An 18,318-nucleotide genomic window follows, 5' to 3' on the forward strand; every position below is an offset into this window, starting at 1 on the left:
TCAACCATATTACTTACTAGGTTCATATGCAGAATAAATCTCCCCTTTCCTTGAATAAGTAGATTCATTCCAACATCAGCTACTGCACCCGTGATACCATACACAAATTTGTCCATCTTTAGATGTGGTGACCTTCTCAATATTTCATTAGATTTGCTACCACTGTGGATGTTCTTTCCAGCTGCACTGTGCAGAGTGAGAATGAGATAGTCTTCTCCCACAACACAGATATCTGCCAGTGAGTCTTTTTTTTTTTTTTTTGAGGGGGGGGGTTCAGGGAGTGAGGAGATTTATGCAATCCTGTAGCAAGAGTGGGACACCTGAATTAAATATGTATCTCCTAATTGCCAGCCTCCACCTTAAAGTATATTTAGTCCTGAGGGGTCAGACCTTAAAAATTCACCTTTGTGCCAATATGGTAATGAATTTTTACATGTCTCCCGTGCTGTTAATCAAGCTATTTGTTTGTGTATCGGCATTGAGACTAGGCTGGTTGGTTATATAGTATGCTTATTGTAGACAGTAGTCTCTTTTAAAAATCTAACAATGCAATATATTTCCTGACACGACTTCGTTTCCCAAGCATGAAAAGTATCCCTCTGAGGGTTTGAATAACTGTAACATTGAGTGAATTACATTCTATTCTGATCTGCTTGTGAAATGGAAAGGGGTGGTTTGTTTTGTTTTGTTTTCTCTTGTGTCTGAGGATACATTACAGGACACAGAGTCTTTCAGTGATATAATTGACTAGGTTTGGATTAATAGATCAGAAGTAATCATTTGTATAATAAATATTGAATGATTTTTTTACCCTAAATTAAATAATTGGTCATATTAACTCTCTTTTTCAAGTTTATTGAAGCTTGTATTGCCCCTGTGTATGCTCTGCTATGTGAAGCCTCATGATTCTGCTTCCCAGGCCTCTTTACCCCGGGTGATATCCAGTCCACTGACAGGGAACCTATCTCATCCTCGTCAGTGACCCCTCTGTTTGCTACTCCTGCATCTCTTTGTACAAATATTCAGTATTCACCAAACACTTGCCTTCCTCCTGGTCTCCACATCTGATCAGTCCCCATATCTGGTCATGCTTGAACACAGATCTCATTAATATCCTCTCTGTATCCCTTCCTCTCTGTATCCCATTTCTGTTTCCCTGGCCCAGGACCTCATTACTGCTGCTTTCCAACAGTCATGCACTTGCCCTAATAACTAGTGTCTCTGCCCTAAACTTGTCCCCTGCACTTTATTTCATGTGATGTAGCCAAAATAAAAATCTATTAATGTCACTTGCATCCCTGCTGAGGACACAGTTCAGATCTCGTTCACGGCTTTCCAAGCACTGCCACCTCTATTCTCTGTACCCCTTCCTCCCCGTGCCTCCCACATGACTGTGGTTCCTCACACTCAGCATCCTGCTCCTGGTTTCAGAGCCTCACACGGCATTTATGCTGCTGAGGGTGCTGTTCCCACCACTGTCTTTCTGGTGAGCACCTCTTAGTTCCTCAGAGCCCATCAATGTTGACAGCTTCTCCCTGCCTCACGCTAAATACATCAATCACTTCCCCTTCTTTGCCTATGGTCTTGATCATAAGCCTGTGGTGGTATGTAATCACAGATATTATGAGTATGTATTTACATCATGTTTCCTTATTAGATGGGAAACTCCTAGAGATCAGGGTGTCCTCAGTCACCTCTGTAATTCCAGAGCTTAATAATATCTGACATAGTACAGGCTTAATCAGCATTTGTTGGATTGGTTCAATTCTCTTATAAATGCTCTCTAAATTAGAGAATAGCTTCTTAGCAGGGTATTAAAAGACTATATTTGGGTATCTCTGTAGTCTGTTATTCTCTGATTAGCACAATTAAGAGTACAGTGTTAATGAGGCCAAGGTTTTAGTTTCATTCCTCTGTGGAGCAGTTAACTTTGCACCTCAACTGTCAGTGAGCTCAACTAGCTGCCTAGTAAATACCATTGGCTCCAAGGGAAATGAAATGTGAGACTGATTAAGGTCAGGGCAAATTCATCTCAACTATTAGACACATTGAATTGAATATATTCCTTATTGATGTTTAAAGCATAATTTCACACTTCTGTGTGAAACGAACACCTTATTTTGTCCACGGCCTCTGTCCAATGTGCACTGATGCATTGAACTTCAAGGTGGGTTGTGATGGACAGTGGCAGGAATACCTCCTGTTCGTGGTGGTTTTGCGATAAGAACAATAATCATCCATCCATGGATCTTTATGATTGCCAGCCTCTGAGCTTGCCGTCTACCCACACACCTCTCCATCTTTGTCTTCCAGGTGAGACAATGCGCATCGCCTCATCGGAGTTTGCTGATGACCCGTGCTCATCAGTGAAGCGTGGCACCATGGTGAGGGCGGCGAGGGCTTTGCTCTCAGCTGTGACGCGCTTACTCATCCTGGCGGACATGGCGGATGTCATGAGACTTTTATCTCATCTGAAAATTGTACGTATGTGGAACTTAGTGAAACTTGCTTTAGGGGCGTGGTAATACTGACTATGTATATTAGAGTTCAGAACTGTACCAAAGATGTTTCACTACTCACCAGATCACTTACCCAAGTGGTATACCTCCAAAGTTTTCTATTTTTTAATGTATTTATTTTGAGAGAGAGAGAGAGCACACTTGAATGTGAGGTAGGGGCAGAGAGAGAGGGAGAGAGATTTCTAGGCAGACTCCATGCTGACACAGTGCAGAGTCTGACATAGGGCTCAAACTTGTGAACCGTGAGATCATGACCTCAGCCGAAATCAAGAGTTGGACATTTAATGACTTAGCCACCCAATTGTCCCTACCCCCAAATCTTTCTAATACTAAAATTACATTTAATAATATACAAGAAAAGTTATGGAAGGTTCACTTGAGTTTGGACTCTCCTCTTACTTCCTGGAATTCAAAACCGTATATTCTTTTAGGCCCCAGAGGCTGAGCACGGTGTACCTGCCTTGGCCCTATCTTGCGATTCAGAATAGTGCGGTCCGTGTGGCAATTCAGAGTAGGTCAGTTCTTCTGGTTAGCTGGCCAAATGACCACCGATGCCCACCTTAATATGGATTGTGTGTTGAATTCTATTTTGTTACCTGCTCCGTCCTTGCACTTCCATAGTCTGGCAATAAAGAGCCTCATATACACATCTCATGGTTAAAGTCAATCTTGTTGCACCAAGTCTGGCATCTAACATACCTGGATTGGGTGGGCATTTCCATGCCGCACTAACCCATAGACTCTCATTATAAGTGCCTTGCTTGTCACATTTCCTTCATTCTCTTCAACTCTTTTGTTTCCTAATGGAAGTGGAGCCCTGCCCTAGTCACAAATTTTACTAGACCAGGGTTAAGGCAAGCCTTTCCAGTCCTTGACAGCTAGGCCTTTCTCTAGGCTGACTTGCATCTGTCTGCAACCAGGGTAGTTCAGTCCTCTGAACTCAGATAACATAATTCAACTGCTTAGGAGTATGGCTTCTGCCTAGAGAGTTTTTATTCCACGCCTCAGTTAATTTCACTTCTGGACAATTAGCACCAACCTTGGACTGACATCAGGGTCTTTAGATGATAAGATGTGAACCATGGGCTTTTCATTTTTTGGGAGTCAACCTATTGCTGGTTTAGTTCCCCTACCTATGGCCATTCCTGGCTTATCATTTTCCCTATTATCCAACCCTTGAGGTTTTTATTTTCTCTGTCAGTGAAATGAAAAATAGGGGAAGGTGAGATAAGGAAATGAATCATGAGAGCCCACTCTCACCTTACTTTCTATCTCAGATTTGTTCTGTGGAGGGATTCATCAAGAAATTTCTAAAACAAGTGGTTGTCTGTCAAAAAGTCTTGAATCACATCTTACCTGAGCTGGCCCCAAAAAAAGAGTCAAGACTCCAGGTTATGTATCAACTCTATGGTATTATAAAAGGTCTCAAATTCCAACATCTCCAGTATGAGTTCCATGATCATTAACCACAAAGCAAAGATACAGCTGTTCTCTGTTTCTATAAGGGTGCACAGGTCTGAAGACCCAAGGGCACAAAGCTGAGCCTGCTTGGGAGTTTCCTCTCAGATTTTTCTGAGAATGGGCCTGTAAAAGCCAAGAAAGGCTCTTGCAGATTAGATGAGGTGAGCAGTATGAGGAGAGACTTTACCTAGTTCAGAGGATATCAACGGCCAGTACAACATTATGATTCACCATTTGGCTACTGGAATAAGATTAATTTTGGTTTGCTGTCCACTTGCCAACTGTGTTGTAATCTACCGTATAACCTCCTTATGTATCAGACGCTTCATCTGTTAATATGGGGCTAGTGGTAGTATAGCCCACAGAGTTGTAGGGAGTTTAAAAATGCTCAAATTCCTAGGAAGCATTTATCACAAAGTTTGGTGCAAAGTAAGCTTCTCGCTTTATTCACATTTTAGGCAACAAGTAACTTTGTTCTCAAGTGTGTGGGAGAAAAGTTTCATCTTTCTCTTGCAGCCTGCTGAATCTTCAAATGCAACATTTTAAGAAAGATCTTCCCCTAGATAGACAATCTCCCTTTCCCAGGGAGAGAATAGGACCCAACCTCAAGAAATTAACTTGACATCCCATATGTTCTTTTTCTGCGCCTCTGAAGGCCCTGTTCAGCCATTCCTGTGATGACAGGCTGAATCTTCTCCCCAAGCTGCCCACATGCAGAGGGTGTCCGTCCTCCAAGATGAGGTGGGACATACAGCACTGGTTCCTGCCTGTAATCCTGCCTCTCCACCCACTTGTTTTGACCAGTGCTGTCTACTGATAATATCACCACAGTCTGTTGTCTTGTGGAGTCAATTGTATTCTCTTCCCAACACAGCAGATGAAGGGAAGTAGGGGGAAAAAAAAACGGGTTTAGCACAAAACCACGGAAAGGTCAACCCAGCAATATTAAGTAGTCCTGTCAGACTGTCAGTAGTAAAATTAAAAGTGATTGCAGACTAAATAACACATTTGTTCTCCGGAGAGCACCGCCTCTGTAGAGGGTAGCCGTGGTGGAACATTGCTCTCTTGTGGAGCCAGGAAGGAAGTGCAGGGCGAGGGCTTCCCAGACACAGGCGGTGGCGGGTCTCACGCTCCGTGTTCAAGTCAGTCAGGCTTTCAAATCAGGCGGCTGTTGCCTCCCCGCAAAAACCCACAATATGTCAACAATCCGTCCCACATGAACCTGTTGTATACTTCTACTTTAGCTTTTTGTTCTTTTTCGTAGAAGCACATTCTCTCATTCACAAACAAGTGTTGTCTGCAAGCATCTATGTATGTATTTGTTTTTAACTCAGATGAAGTAAACGTCTTTATATGTTTGAATGGAGCAGGTTAGAAATGGTCATCTACACCTTTCTCAAAGCTTTTTCCATATAAAAAATGAGTTTCCTTACCGCACGGGTGATAATACCGAGGTAACAAAAAGGAGTGACAAGTGCTTTTCTGTAAAGTAGTGACTCCAGGGGCGCCTGGGTGGCTCAGTCCAACTGAGCATCTGACTCTTGATTTGGGCTCAGGTCGTGACCTCTCAGCTTTGGGTTCAATCTCTCTGCCCCTCCTCCACTTGTGCTTTCTCTCTTTCTCAAAGTAAGTAAATAAAAACTTAAATAAATTAATTTAAAAAAAGTAGTGACTCCATTTTCTTTTGGTTGAGATACCCTATGGTGGGTCTGTAGGTTCCTGCCATGGTAACCTTTTTACCTTTAAGCATTATGCATAATATCTTCCTTTTTATCTCTCAGGCCATATGCCAAATTTTTACTGCTATTCTTTCCAGACAATGATTTTTTCTCATTTCTGAATGACTTACAGGAACATAGAGGGAGTTGCTTGATCAGAACCTTATATTCATGTTTCTCCATCAATAATTCACTAAGTAGATGAAGTATAGTCAGTTTATTCTCCTAAAATACCCATTTTCATTCTCTGCCCTGCACCCCAATAAGTAATTATCAGAAAATTGAGTAATAATGAGCAAATATAATTCACTCTGTAAAAATGAATCAAGAATTAGGATATCTGTGGAGTTTGTGTGATTTGGCAGGGTGTGCGATTTTGCATTCTGCTACCTGAAAATTATCTTTGGAAACGTATGTTTACATGACTGCTAAAGAGCCTATCTTTTCCTATAACACAGATACCCCTGTTGCCCATATTAAACTACTTGTATTATTATGCAAGTATTTGTATGGGCTTTAAGGTTGAGCTTTTTTTAAACATACATTCAGAATTCTCATGATTACAAAAGGTTTTTGCTGCTGTGTTTGCTTTAAAATCAGGAAGATAGTGATGGAATAGTAGGTGACATACAATTCAAAGCTGGGTTATCACCCAGGTGGGAATCTGATGTTCCTCAGAAAAGCTAAAGTAATCATTTGCACATCAGACATCATTAAAAAATACTGAATTATAATCACCTTCATTGTTGAAGTTGCTGGTGAGTGATTCCCTAGCCAGACGTCTGATGTATCCTGCAATCAGCTGACATTGTCAGTGTGTTAGGTTCATATGTGGCACTTCAGACTTCTCAAGGAATCCTGCATTGCAATTGGTGATCATGAAGAGGGATATTTATTTTCCCTAGACTCTGAATTAATGTAATCAGATCGTATTGTCAGTGCTTAGCGTTGGCGATGGCATCACACACATAAACTCATCTTGACATGTATGTGTCAGAGAAAACAACCCCCTTTTTTCTATCCTCAGGCTAAGTCCTGGAATAATGATGTTCTTGATTATCTCAGAATCCCTCTCTAGAAAGTGGAATGGCAAAACAGAAAAACGACAACCCCTTAGTCAATTTCTCAGGAAAGTCAGATTGCCTTCGTAGCAACCAGGGGCTAGCTCTAATGCTGCTCCCTCCTGTTTGCAGGACATTGATGAGACAGGGTGACTTTAATATTACCCTGCTTTTTGGGACATAAGCATCAAATAGTGTTGTGTGTCCTCAGTAACGGATTATTTCTCAGTAGTTGGCTGTGTAGTCCTACAGCTCTAATGTGGCTCTTGTGTTTGAAGAACAGCAGTCAATTGACGTAAAATAGCCTTGTTTCTGGTTATAAAGAGGGAAATCACTGCCCAGGTTCTTAGCATATCTTTTCTGTCACAGCTATTGCGGCATTAACTTCACACAGCTGGGTTGTTTGGAATTTATTTATGTATTCAGTTATCGTTTCAAAAAGGACTTACTGGATGCCTAGTGTATACAAGACACTGTGCTCGGATAACTTCAAAGGTGAATAAGTCTCAGCCCCTGGCTTCAAAACTTCATAGGCTACTAGGGAAGACATTAAGAAAAAAAGCATTGCATATTAGGAAAATGTGCACATGGCTGTGATCTCACCTACAATGAAGTTATACTAATTAGGATGTTTTCCACTTTAAGTAACACAAACTCAACTCAACTTGGTATTTTATTTTATTTTTTAATTAATTAATTATTTTTTTAGTTTACATCCAAGTTAGCCTATAGTACAACAATGACTTCAGGAGTAGATTCCGTAAGCCCCTTACCCATTTAGCCCATTCCCCTTGCCACAACCCCTCCAACAACCCTCTGTTTGTTCTCTATATTTGAGTCTCTTATGTTTTGTCCCCCTCCCTGTTTTTATATTATTTTTGCTTCCCTTCACTTAAGTTTATCTGTTTTGTATCTTCAATTCTTCATATGACTTCAGTCATATGAGATTTATCTTTCTCTAATTTCACTTAGCATAATACACTCTAGTTCCATCCACATAGTTGCAAATGCCAAGATTTCTTTCTTTTTTGTTGGAGAATAATACTCCATTGTATATGTATACCACCTGTTCTTTATCCATTCATCCATCAATGGACATTTGGGCTTTTTCCATACTTTGTCTATTGTTGATAGTGCTGCTATAAACATGGGGGTGCATGTGCCCCTTCGAAACAGCACACCTGTATCCCTTGGATAAACACCTAATAGTGTAATTGCTGGTTCGTAGGGTAGTTCTACTTTTAATTTTTTGAGGAACCTCCATTTTCCAGAGTGGCTGCACCAGTTTGCATTCCCACCAGCAGTGCAAAAGAGATCCTCTTTCTCCGCATCCTCGCCAACATCTGTTGTTGCCTGAGTTGTTAGTGTTAGCCATTCTACATTGACAGGTGTGAGGTGGTATCTCATTGTGGTTTTGATTTGTATTTCCCTGATGAGTGATGTTGAGCATTTTTTCATGTGTGTGCCATCTGGATATCTTCTTTAGAGAAGTGTCTATTCATGGTTTCTTCCCATTTCTTCACTGGATTATTGCGCGTGCGCGCGCGCGCGCGCGCGTGTGTGTGTGTGTGTGTGTGTGTGTGTGTGTTGAGTTTGGTAAGTTCTTTATAGATTTTGGATACTAACCCTTTTTCTGATATGTCATTTGCAAATATCTTCTCCCATTCCATCGGCTGCCTTTTAGTTGTGCTAATTGTTTCCTTTGCTGTGCAGAAGCTTTTTATTTTGATGAGGTCCCAAAAGTTCATTTTCAACTTGGTATATTAAAAAAGGAGTATATTGGCTCACTAAAGTAAGAAGTCCAGAGGTAATTAGCTTCAGGCAAGGCTTGACCAAGGCACAAAAATGTGATAAGAACCAGGCTCTTATCTCCTTTCCTTCACTAAGAGCACTCTTCTCTGTAGGCCCTTTTGTCATAGTCTCAAGATAGCTGCTAACTATTCTCAAGATTACATGCTTCTAGACTAAAGATAGCAGGAAAGAGTGAATTCTCCTCCCTTTTATTTTTAGCACAAATAAAAGTTTCGTGGTCTTGTTAATTCTATTGGCTTATGAATTAGGTGATTATCTCTAAAAATTATTTAGAGGGGGAATGGGATGTGTTGATTTTTTTAATTTGGTCAGTGCTTACTCCTTTCCCTCACCATCCCCCAAGTCACAGATGGGATCAGTTCAACCAAATTATAGTGTTGGTCATTTGAGGATAATATGAGAAAGGGTGATGTGGCTGGGAGAAGGAGGTCTCAGGATTGGGTCTTAATAAATTGAATGTGATTTGCTTTTCCTGGAACCAATTTCTTGGACCAGATTGAGTATGTGGGAGTCAGGAGCCCAAGCTAAACTATAGCCTAAAGGTTGAGGGTGACTGGGAAGAGGTTGGTCCCATCAGAAGAGCTTGGGGATATATCATTCTGTTCAGTGATGAGATTAAAACTTCACAGTAAGTTCAGCAGGGGGAAGCTTAATATGAAGAACTGTTAACTCCAATAGCAGACTAGAGTTATAAGGGTTTGGGTAGCAGGAAGAGAGCTCTAAAGAACATAGGAATAGCAGATATAAGGAGCAGCTGCTACCCCAAAGACTGGGATGGAGCACTTCACAGAGACCCTTCCAGCCACTCTGAACCAGGGCCAAGATCCAGATATTCCTACCTCACTGGGTAACAGAGAGGTCACCAAGGTGCCACACAAGCTAATGGAACTTGCTGGAAATCTGCCCTTAGTGTGCTCATGGGGTGCTTGTGCCATTAGAAAGGAGATAGATTCAGGTCAGACAACAGACTTCAGCTACAGAGAGCTTCACACACCAAGGGAAGGAACAAAGGCATGAGAGCAAGAGAAGGGACTTGGGGTGTTCTCAATAATATAATTGATTCTGTCTTGCTGGAGCATACAGGACAAGGTGGGGAGAGGCACTAACAAAGTTGGGTGGGGCAATACAAGTTGTTTAGTGCCTCAGATAACATGATTCATTTGGACTCTGTGTGGGTTATGGGGAGCCACTGAGTACTTCTAAGCCTCAGAATCAGATTTGTGATTTATATCAATAGTTTTGGTAGCAATGTGGAGAAAGAATTAGAAAAGGGGTGCATCCAAACAAGGAGACAGATGAAGAGATCATTGAAACTATCCAGGCCAGTGACTGAAAGGCAGGTGAAGGCAGTGGCAGTGCATGTTGTGAAAAGGAGGTAGGTTTTAAAGATATTAAAGAGGTGGAATGACTAGATCCTGGAGACTGATCAGATGGGGCAAGGCTCTTAATGAGTGTTCATCATCAACTGATCAGTACAACCCAAACCCAAACTCCATCAACTTCGTAAACCTATCCTTTCTGGGAAACTGACAGTAGAGCTGGAGAGTTAAAAGCACAAACTCTGGAGCAGACTACCTTGGTTCAAATCCAGGCTCCCAACTCACTTGCTGTGAGACCTCTCGGGAAGCTAGTGTAACCACCCTGACCTCAGTATTTCCTGCATAAAGTAAAAAATAGGAAAACTATCAACTGAAAAGAGCTGTTTTCTGGGACAAAATTAGGTATATATAAGCCATTTAGAAGAGTGTCTGGTACATCCCATAAGTACTCAGTGGCACTGGCTAGTGTCATTTTTCTTGCACCAGCTGAAAATAACTTTGGGAATATAAGCTGTATTATTGTGCTTTATAAAACATGACACTGTATTAAGAATACATGACAATAGCATTTAAGCATTCTTGCTTTCTGATGAAATCATTTTCTTCACTTGTTAACAAGAAGACAAAATTTAATCAGGAGGAGCAGCTTATGAAGGAAAGAAAATATTTAATCAAGAAGGCCAGCTTTAGGGAGCACCTGGGTGGATCAGTTGGTTAAGTGTCCGACTTTGGCTCAGGTCATGATCTCATGGTTCGTGGGTTCAAGCCCCGCGTAGGGCTCTGTGCAGACAGCTGGGAGCCTGGAGTCTGCTTTGAATTCTATGTCTCCCTCTCTCTCTGTCCCTCCCCTACTGGCACTCTGTCTCTGTCTCTCAAAAATAAATAAACGTTAAAATTTTTTTTAAAAAGCCAGAGTTAGGAGGCAGAGACATAAAATATGATGGTGCTGCGGTATCAGCAGTCACACCAGAGTGTACATGATTAAACAAGTAAAGTAATAGAAGGTGGAATCTTACATCTGCTCATTTATTTACTTAGCCAACTACTGTTTCCAAGATAATATATATTTTTTAATGTTTATTTATTTATTTTGAGAGAGAGAGAGAGAGAGAGTGAGAGAGAGGCAAAGAGTTCCAAGCAGGCTCTGTGCTGTCAGGGCTCTATCCCATGAACAGTGAGATCATGACTTGAGCTGAAACCCAGAATCAGATGCTTAACCGACTGGGCCACCCAGGTGCCCCCAAGACAATATTTTTAATTTAGCTGTAAAACTAGATCCTAATAAGAGAATTATATAAGACTTATTAAATAGTTTAGTTCAGGTCACTTAAAATCCAATCAACCCCATATCCACAAGAGGATCCTGAAATGAGGTTAGTCTGTCCCAACAGGATTAAGGATCCTTACGCCCTGATTCGTGGCCCCGGTATGGATGGTAAATTTTGATGGGAGAGCCAGGTGACACAGTCCAGGGGGGCGAAGGATCGACTCCTCAGTTCAGTACCCCCATCCCTATATATCTGCCTGACTCCTAGGAGCTGCTTAATAAGTATTGAATGACTACATGGATTCACAGACTACTTTTCGTATAATGAAGTAAATACATGAAGTTCCAATCAGGAAAATGGGAGACTGATTTAAAGAGCTGGTTGCCAACAATTTGACAAAGCTGTAGTCTGTGGAAGGCAGGCCTGCTTTAGGAATGGGGGTAGGGGCTATTTTGAACAATCTCTGTGAAAAGACCAAGATTTTAAGAGTTTTAAGTGACAAGCTCCGAAAATAATACCTAAATCCACTAACAAGGGAGGAAATTTTAATATCTTTTCTAGCTCTTTGAGTCTTTTCAGCTGTACCCTGCCCAAGCTGCCAATATTAAGGACAGGTGTGCCTGGTTGAGCAAAGAGTTCTCACTTTGGTGTTCACAGCCGGGCCTGCTGTGGGAGGAGAACAGTTGATTGTGATATCCAGGACTCCAAGGGCATTCTTAAGAAGGGAAGCTACAGCTGCTGCCTCTAAAGGCTTCCTTTATCAGCTCATTGGAAAAGACTTCCCAGTTCCGGACAGGCGCGTCTCTCAAGCTTCCCCCTTATAACACCTCCCCAGGAGCTCTGCTCTGCTTAGAGCCCTCGCTGGCAGGCCTTCACTGTGAGGCTTCCACTCTCCCGAGTGCCTGGTCTGTAGATGTTCCAAGCGCCTTGCCTCTTGGAAATTATTTGGGAAAACATCTTCATTAGATACTTTCCTTAACAGATACTCCAATACTTACCTAGACGCTAAGTGGCAGGTCAGTGTCTCTGTTTAAGGAGCTACTAATTCTTGCCAGTTATTCTAAGTGTTTGCTATTTTGCATTTCTTTCTTTGCTTTCCTACATATACAGAATACCTAGTTTGAGAAAAGAGTAATGAAGAAGTCTTTGTTCCATTTCTGTCATATACTTTGATCTATTCAAGTTCTCTGTTTCTTTTTGTATTTGTATTGGCATTTTATATATTTAGAATTTATTGCAGATACAATTAAAATTCATTAGCATGAGAGGTTTTATCTTCATCTTTTTTATCTTACTGTTCAAATTATCTCTTGTTGATAGCCTCTTGTGGGGTCTGTTTTTAGACGTTCCATCTGTTGGGGCATCTGGGTGGTTCAGTTGGTTAAACATCTAACTATTGATTTCGGCTCAGGGCATGATCTCAAGATTTGTGAGTTCAAACTCCACATTGGGTTCTGCGGTAACAGTGTGGAGCCTGCTTGGGATTCTCTGTCGGTCTCTCAAAAGTTCCATCTGAGAGTTTTTATCATAATTACAGTATTTAGCCCACTTATATTTATTTTCTAATTGAGCTTAGCCATCTTCATTTTTTCATTTTTCATTTACAAAAACCTTCTTCATTTCTTCTATAATTCTCACAATAACTTTGTGTAATATGTAAACATTATTACCTTCATTTTATTAAATGACATTGAGGGTCTGAAAGGTTAAGTGGCTTGCCTGGATCATAATGCAAACAAGTGACAGAGCTGGGGTTCAAACACAGAACGGTCTGACCCACAGCCTTCCTCACACGTATTGACTCATATCTAACAATGTGGGACCTAGGGAGGTTTTCCTTTTTTTTTTTTTTTTTAAGTTGTTTGTTTATTTATTTTGAGAGAGAGCATTGGGTAGGAGCAGAGAGCCAGAATCCCAATCAGGTTCAATGCTGTCAGCAGGGCTTGAACTCATGAACGGTGAGATCATGACCTGAGCTGACATCAAGAGTTGGATGCTTTAACCAATTGTGCCATCTAAGTGCTCTGAAAAAGCTTTTGGAGGAAGTGTCCTGAGTATTCTGTATAAGAACTGCCTTTTAAAGTGTTTGGCTTATATCCCTGTAATTTCCTTTAATCCAGACACCCAGAAAGAAAATATCATTGGCTCTGTTTAAAAAAAACAAAAACAGGACCAATTTGGTTATTCTGTTAATTTTGACTTCTCAGAAGAAGTGTCTGGTCACTGCCCTTTTTTTCCCCCCTTTTCCTTCTTGTCCCTTCAGCATCCCCCCCCACCATTTGTCTGCTCCCACCACTCTCTGCTATGGTCCCATTTCTTCCAGACCTTGGACTGATTCTGAACCCATGTTTCTACACGAGAACTTTGCATTACTTGACCTTTGGAGATCCTTGTAGATTAAAACTCTAAGTATGGCTAAGTCTACCTTTATACAGAGACCCCATCATTGGTGTTTCTTTTTAAAAGAACTTCACTAAATGAGAAACATAAATTCAAATCAGCATCTGGATTCTTCAGATACAGCCAATAAGAAAATGTAAGGTATAAAGCAACAAAACAGATATTCCCAATTGGTCTGATTAATATTCAGTAAGAAGCCTGTTTTATATATGTATTAGAAAACAAATCCAAGATTTAGCTCCTTCTGAGATAATTATTTTGCTCTTCGCTGGAACCAGTTTTTATGTCCTCCGGAAAGATTTACAGCTCAAATAAGCAGCAGGAACAAATTAACTGCCAAGAACTGTCCTCTCCATGATGGTGTTGATAGCCGTGTTAAGATAATTACAAATCTATTAGAAAGTGAGACAGCACTGATTTGTTATTTTAAAGGTTTGAGGTATAAGATTCTAATTAAACTATGAAAATGCTTTATCTGGCCTATTCCATACCATAAAATGTAACTTGATTTGAGTCCCTAAAAAAGTATCTTTACACACAACAGTCCTTTTTTTTCAATGATTGTTACTGTTTTTCCTTGAGTATTATTAGAGCCTGGATAGGAATTGAACAAGACTAACATTGAGAAGTGAAAGTATTTTATATTTTTTATAGTTAAGAAAAGATTCAGAATTTCCATAGGAGATGTGAATGGAAACTTAATTTTATGTGGAGTCTAGATTACCAGCGTTCTCAATAACTTCCCTGGCTTGCTACAACTCTTAATAAAAATGGGTTAGCCTATTTAGTAAATTGAATGGCATGTCTACAGAGAAAAAGGTTGATGATCTCCATTATCATTGGTTTATATACACGATTCTCTTCCTCCACTCAGTGAAACTTGATAAGGATATTGAATTAGGTATCTTTGTGATTGTGTCAAGCTTAAACAAAGGTAGATCTCTGTAGCTCAGAACTGTGTTAATCTCTGGCTTTTTCTAGCTGTTTTAGTGGTCCTTTGTATTTCCGCATTGTCAAACGATGAACTCCCTGTACGTTCCCTTTGGCTTGCTTCAAATACAAAGAGCTAATCAGAATTCTTCAGTAGGCCCTGCATTTTCTTCACTTCACATGACTGAGCTGCCTGCTCTTTTTCTGTTGCTTCTATTAGAAGACATCATTAGCAGAAGTCTGTCTACTAGGGTCCCTTTTTGTAGAGAAGAACTTTTGATTGAGCAAACACATACCTGTTTTGTGCCTTACTCAGAATTTTGTTCTTGGTTATTTCCACTGACAAAATAGCAAGTTGACTGATGATGATGTCATGGATTACTTCATATCTCAATTTTAGTTTTAATTTAAATTGAGACCACAGGTGTTTAATGTTACCAGTTGTGGAAATCTTCACACTGTAGTAAAGTCATTCTGGAGGGGGCATCTGGGTGGCCCAGTTGGTGAAGTGCCAGCTTCTGCTGGGTCATGATCTCCTGGTTCATGAGTTCGAGCCCCACATCAGGCTCTCTTGTTGTCAGTGCAGAGCCTGCTTCAGATCCTCTGTCTCCCTCTCTCCACTCTCCCGCGTGTGTGTGCTCTCAAAAATAAATAAAAACATTAAAGTCATTCTGGAGAATGACTTTAGTACCACCCAAATCCTCAAGTCATTTATTTTATTTTTTTTAATGTTTTTTATTTTATTTTTGAGAGAGACCTAATGTGACTGGGGGAGGGGCAGAGAAGGAGACACAGAATCTGAAGCAGGCTCCGGGCTCTGAGCTCTCAGCATAGAGCCGACGCAGGGCTTGAACCCGCTAACAGTTAGATCATGACCTGAGCCGAACTCAGAGCCACCCAGGCACCCACCAAATCCTCAAATCATCTGTAAAGGAGTTCTTAGTGAAATTCCTAATTCAAGTCTAAGACCTCTCTGCAAAAGTTGCATGATCCAGTTGGCAAGAATTGGAAGCAGGGCACATCATTAGGGAGGCATGCCTGCTCTCATTCTGCTCACCTGCATTCTACCCCCGCTGACACCACCTTCAGTGGCAACGAAGCTTCAGATTCACTTGCTTCTCCACGGGGTGTACAGCTCCTCTTTCCAGTGGATGGCAGGGTGCGAACTCAGTTCACCGTTACAGGCCGTTCAGCTCTGGCTGCAGAGGTGTTGCCAAGAACTGTGGTTGCAGATTCAAGCACACTCACACTTCAGGGAATTCCTTCAGTTTTCGTTGGTGAAGCACTTCCTCCTGAAGATTTCTAGAATTTGTTTTCAAATTCCATGATGTTTTTTTCTTCGATCGATTTTCTTGTATGTGTCTATGTGAAATTATTAGTCTGTATTCCTCATCAGAATCTTAACCCAATAAACGACAATTGATATAGTTCTAATGCTTCAAGAGTTCAGGCATTATCTTTTTGGGTACAAAATATCCTGTGTGTTGTGAAGAAATATTCTGATTATAAGTACTTATTAGTGGTACTTCTATTTTATTTAAATGTGAATCCCTAGGCATATTTTTTTTTAACAAATGACCATTTCTAACATGTTTAATATTTAAATTCTATCCATTGATAAATGTTCCTTATTACCTCAGGTGGAAGAGGCCTTGGAAGCTGTCAAAAATGCTACAAATGAACAAGACCTTGCAAATCGCTTTAAAGAATTTGGCAAAGAAATGGTGAAACTCAACTATGTAGCAGCAAGAAGACAACAGGTGGGGACAATTCAGGAAATGCTGGGGGAGAAAATGTGTGTTTAAGTAACCTCCTAGCTTGGTAGGCTTAAACAACAAATCAGCCTTATCTGCTGGTTATCAAATTAGCAAATGTCCTCAGAACCTGTGATCAACAAAGGTTGCTTATTACATGGGCCAGTTTTCATAGCATTGTGGGCCCTGGGGTTCTCTCTGCCCCCTGCCTACCTAGGGTAGGTCACAGGCCTCCTGTGTGACTGGTGGGAACCACTGTAACCTTTTTCCCACTGTAAGAAAAGCTCCCCAATCAAAAAAAAAAAAAAAAAAGAAAAGAGAAAAAAAAAAAAGGTGGGGAGAGTGGTTTCATGTAGTGCAGTGGATGCTGTCTGAGCACCACCCTTTGCCCTCACTTTTTGTTTCCTAGCCCTGGAGACCCCATCATGCATATGCATAGCCCAAATGTGCAGCATGTTGAGTGACCCCTTTATGAAAGACAAGAAGACTATGCAAAGAAAATCAAGGAAAGGCAGAGAAGAAAATAAATGTGTGGGGGTGTGGGATAACACAGGTTAAGTGTGAGTTACTCTGATGAAGGTGACTGACATAGTGTCTTCTGTCTTCCTTTTATCTAGAGCTAGCACTCAATTTAGTCTATTCTAGTTGTTTGTCAAGTACCATTAGGATTTTATCCTCAAGGAATTTGTTTTTATTTTTTTCCCCTAGGAAACACATCTCCAAATGTGAAAGGGTCAGTTAAAAATCCTTTACCCGTCCTCTTGACTGTTCCTAGAATTCTTCAACATGTAGGGCAATTCCTAGTGATTTAAGATGGTCTGTGACCAACAAGAAAGTTTTATTCAACAAACATTTGTCGAGTGTTCTTCTGTGCCAGGTTGAAGGAACGTTGGTATTACAAACTGGACCAAGATCTAGTTTCTGCCCCTAACATGCTTACAGTATTCTTTGTGTGAGAGACACACGCATGTGATTTGAGATTACTTGATGATTTATGTATTTTGTAATCAGCAAAAATCAAATGAGCTCTTGTGTGATAGTCCAAAATGTAAGATGGGTAGGAGTGAAGTTACTCTGAAACACAAATGTGAGAACCAAGAAAGCTACTTAGCTAATTTAAACAACTGAGAAAAAAGCCATTGGATCTTGATCTTAGTGAACCACGCGGGCAGTTGGGAAGAAAGGTAGGGGCCAGGACATTGGGAGTCTTGCAGAAGTCTTGGATTTTATTGTAAGTGGGTGAGTAGTATTTGAATATTTCAAAGTTTGATATCAATGTCTCAAATATGTATTTTAGCATTCTAGATATGTTGTGCAGAAGGGAATGGAAGAGGAGAGACCAGCTATATTTGGGGGGGGCTGAAGTAGTCTAGGTGAGAGATGGTGGTCTTGATTCGTTTGTAGTGGTGGAAATGGAGGAAACTGCAAAGAATCCGAGTTTATTTTGAAAATAGAACTCTGAGGACCTGATGTTAAATTGGACATGTTAGGAAGTGACAGCAACCAGTTCAGTTCTAAGGTTCTGGTTTCAGCACATGAATGAATGTTGGTAAATTTACAGAGATGGGAAAGACTGGGTCAGTTGGGTACAGAAATTAATATTTCATATGTAGATACATGGATTGTGAGATGCCTGTGAACTCTCCATGTAAAAATGTCAAATAGAAGAGAGTTGTGGGTTGGAGATGGAAACATCAGGTACTGGTGTGTATATAGATGTGTATTAAAATTCATGGACATGTATGAGATTTATGAGAATACCCATAAGTATCATTTATTTCATCAATACCTTATTTTTAATTAACTGCTAGTTCAGTCTCTTTCAAGAAAATTTAGAAAACAGGTAGAATTGGAAGAAGGAAAAAACCATAGAACACCCTACCACCCAAGAAAAAAGTGGTACAATTTTGGTATATTGCATTTTAGTTATTTATCTTCATATTTTAACATATTTATAATCATACTTTGCATACAAGTATGCATATTATGTTCTGCCTTTTCATTTATCTTGTAAATATTATTCATGTCATTTATTGAAAACTATAGTATCCAGAGTCTATCAAATAAATGCTTCAG

The 18,318-nt window shown here is 40.4% G+C and overlaps 1 protein-coding gene across 7 annotated transcripts in view; it reads left to right on the top strand.

Annotated features, from left to right (window-relative positions):
* The window catches only part of CTNNA2 (catenin alpha 2), a 966,176-nt gene that overhangs the window by 198,077 nt on the left and 749,781 nt on the right, over positions 1-18,318 (top strand). For all 7 annotated transcript variants that reach the window (XM_047068620.1, XM_047068618.1, XM_047068619.1 and 4 more), the window contains exons 3-4: positions 2,314-2,480; positions 16,129-16,248. In XM_047068620.1, the coding sequence (XP_046924576.1) occupies positions 2,314-2,480; positions 16,129-16,248 (287 nt within the window). The remainder of the gene's footprint in view (positions 1-2,313; positions 2,481-16,128; positions 16,249-18,318) is intronic.

Source organism: Lynx rufus, unplaced genomic scaffold (assembly GCF_022079265.1).
Source record: "Lynx rufus isolate CCGP_SWC_20201006 ecotype Redwood Valley unplaced genomic scaffold, mLynRuf1.p SCAF_8, whole genome shotgun sequence".
In the NCBI taxonomy this organism is placed as follows: domain Eukaryota; kingdom Metazoa; phylum Chordata; class Mammalia; order Carnivora; family Felidae; genus Lynx; species Lynx rufus.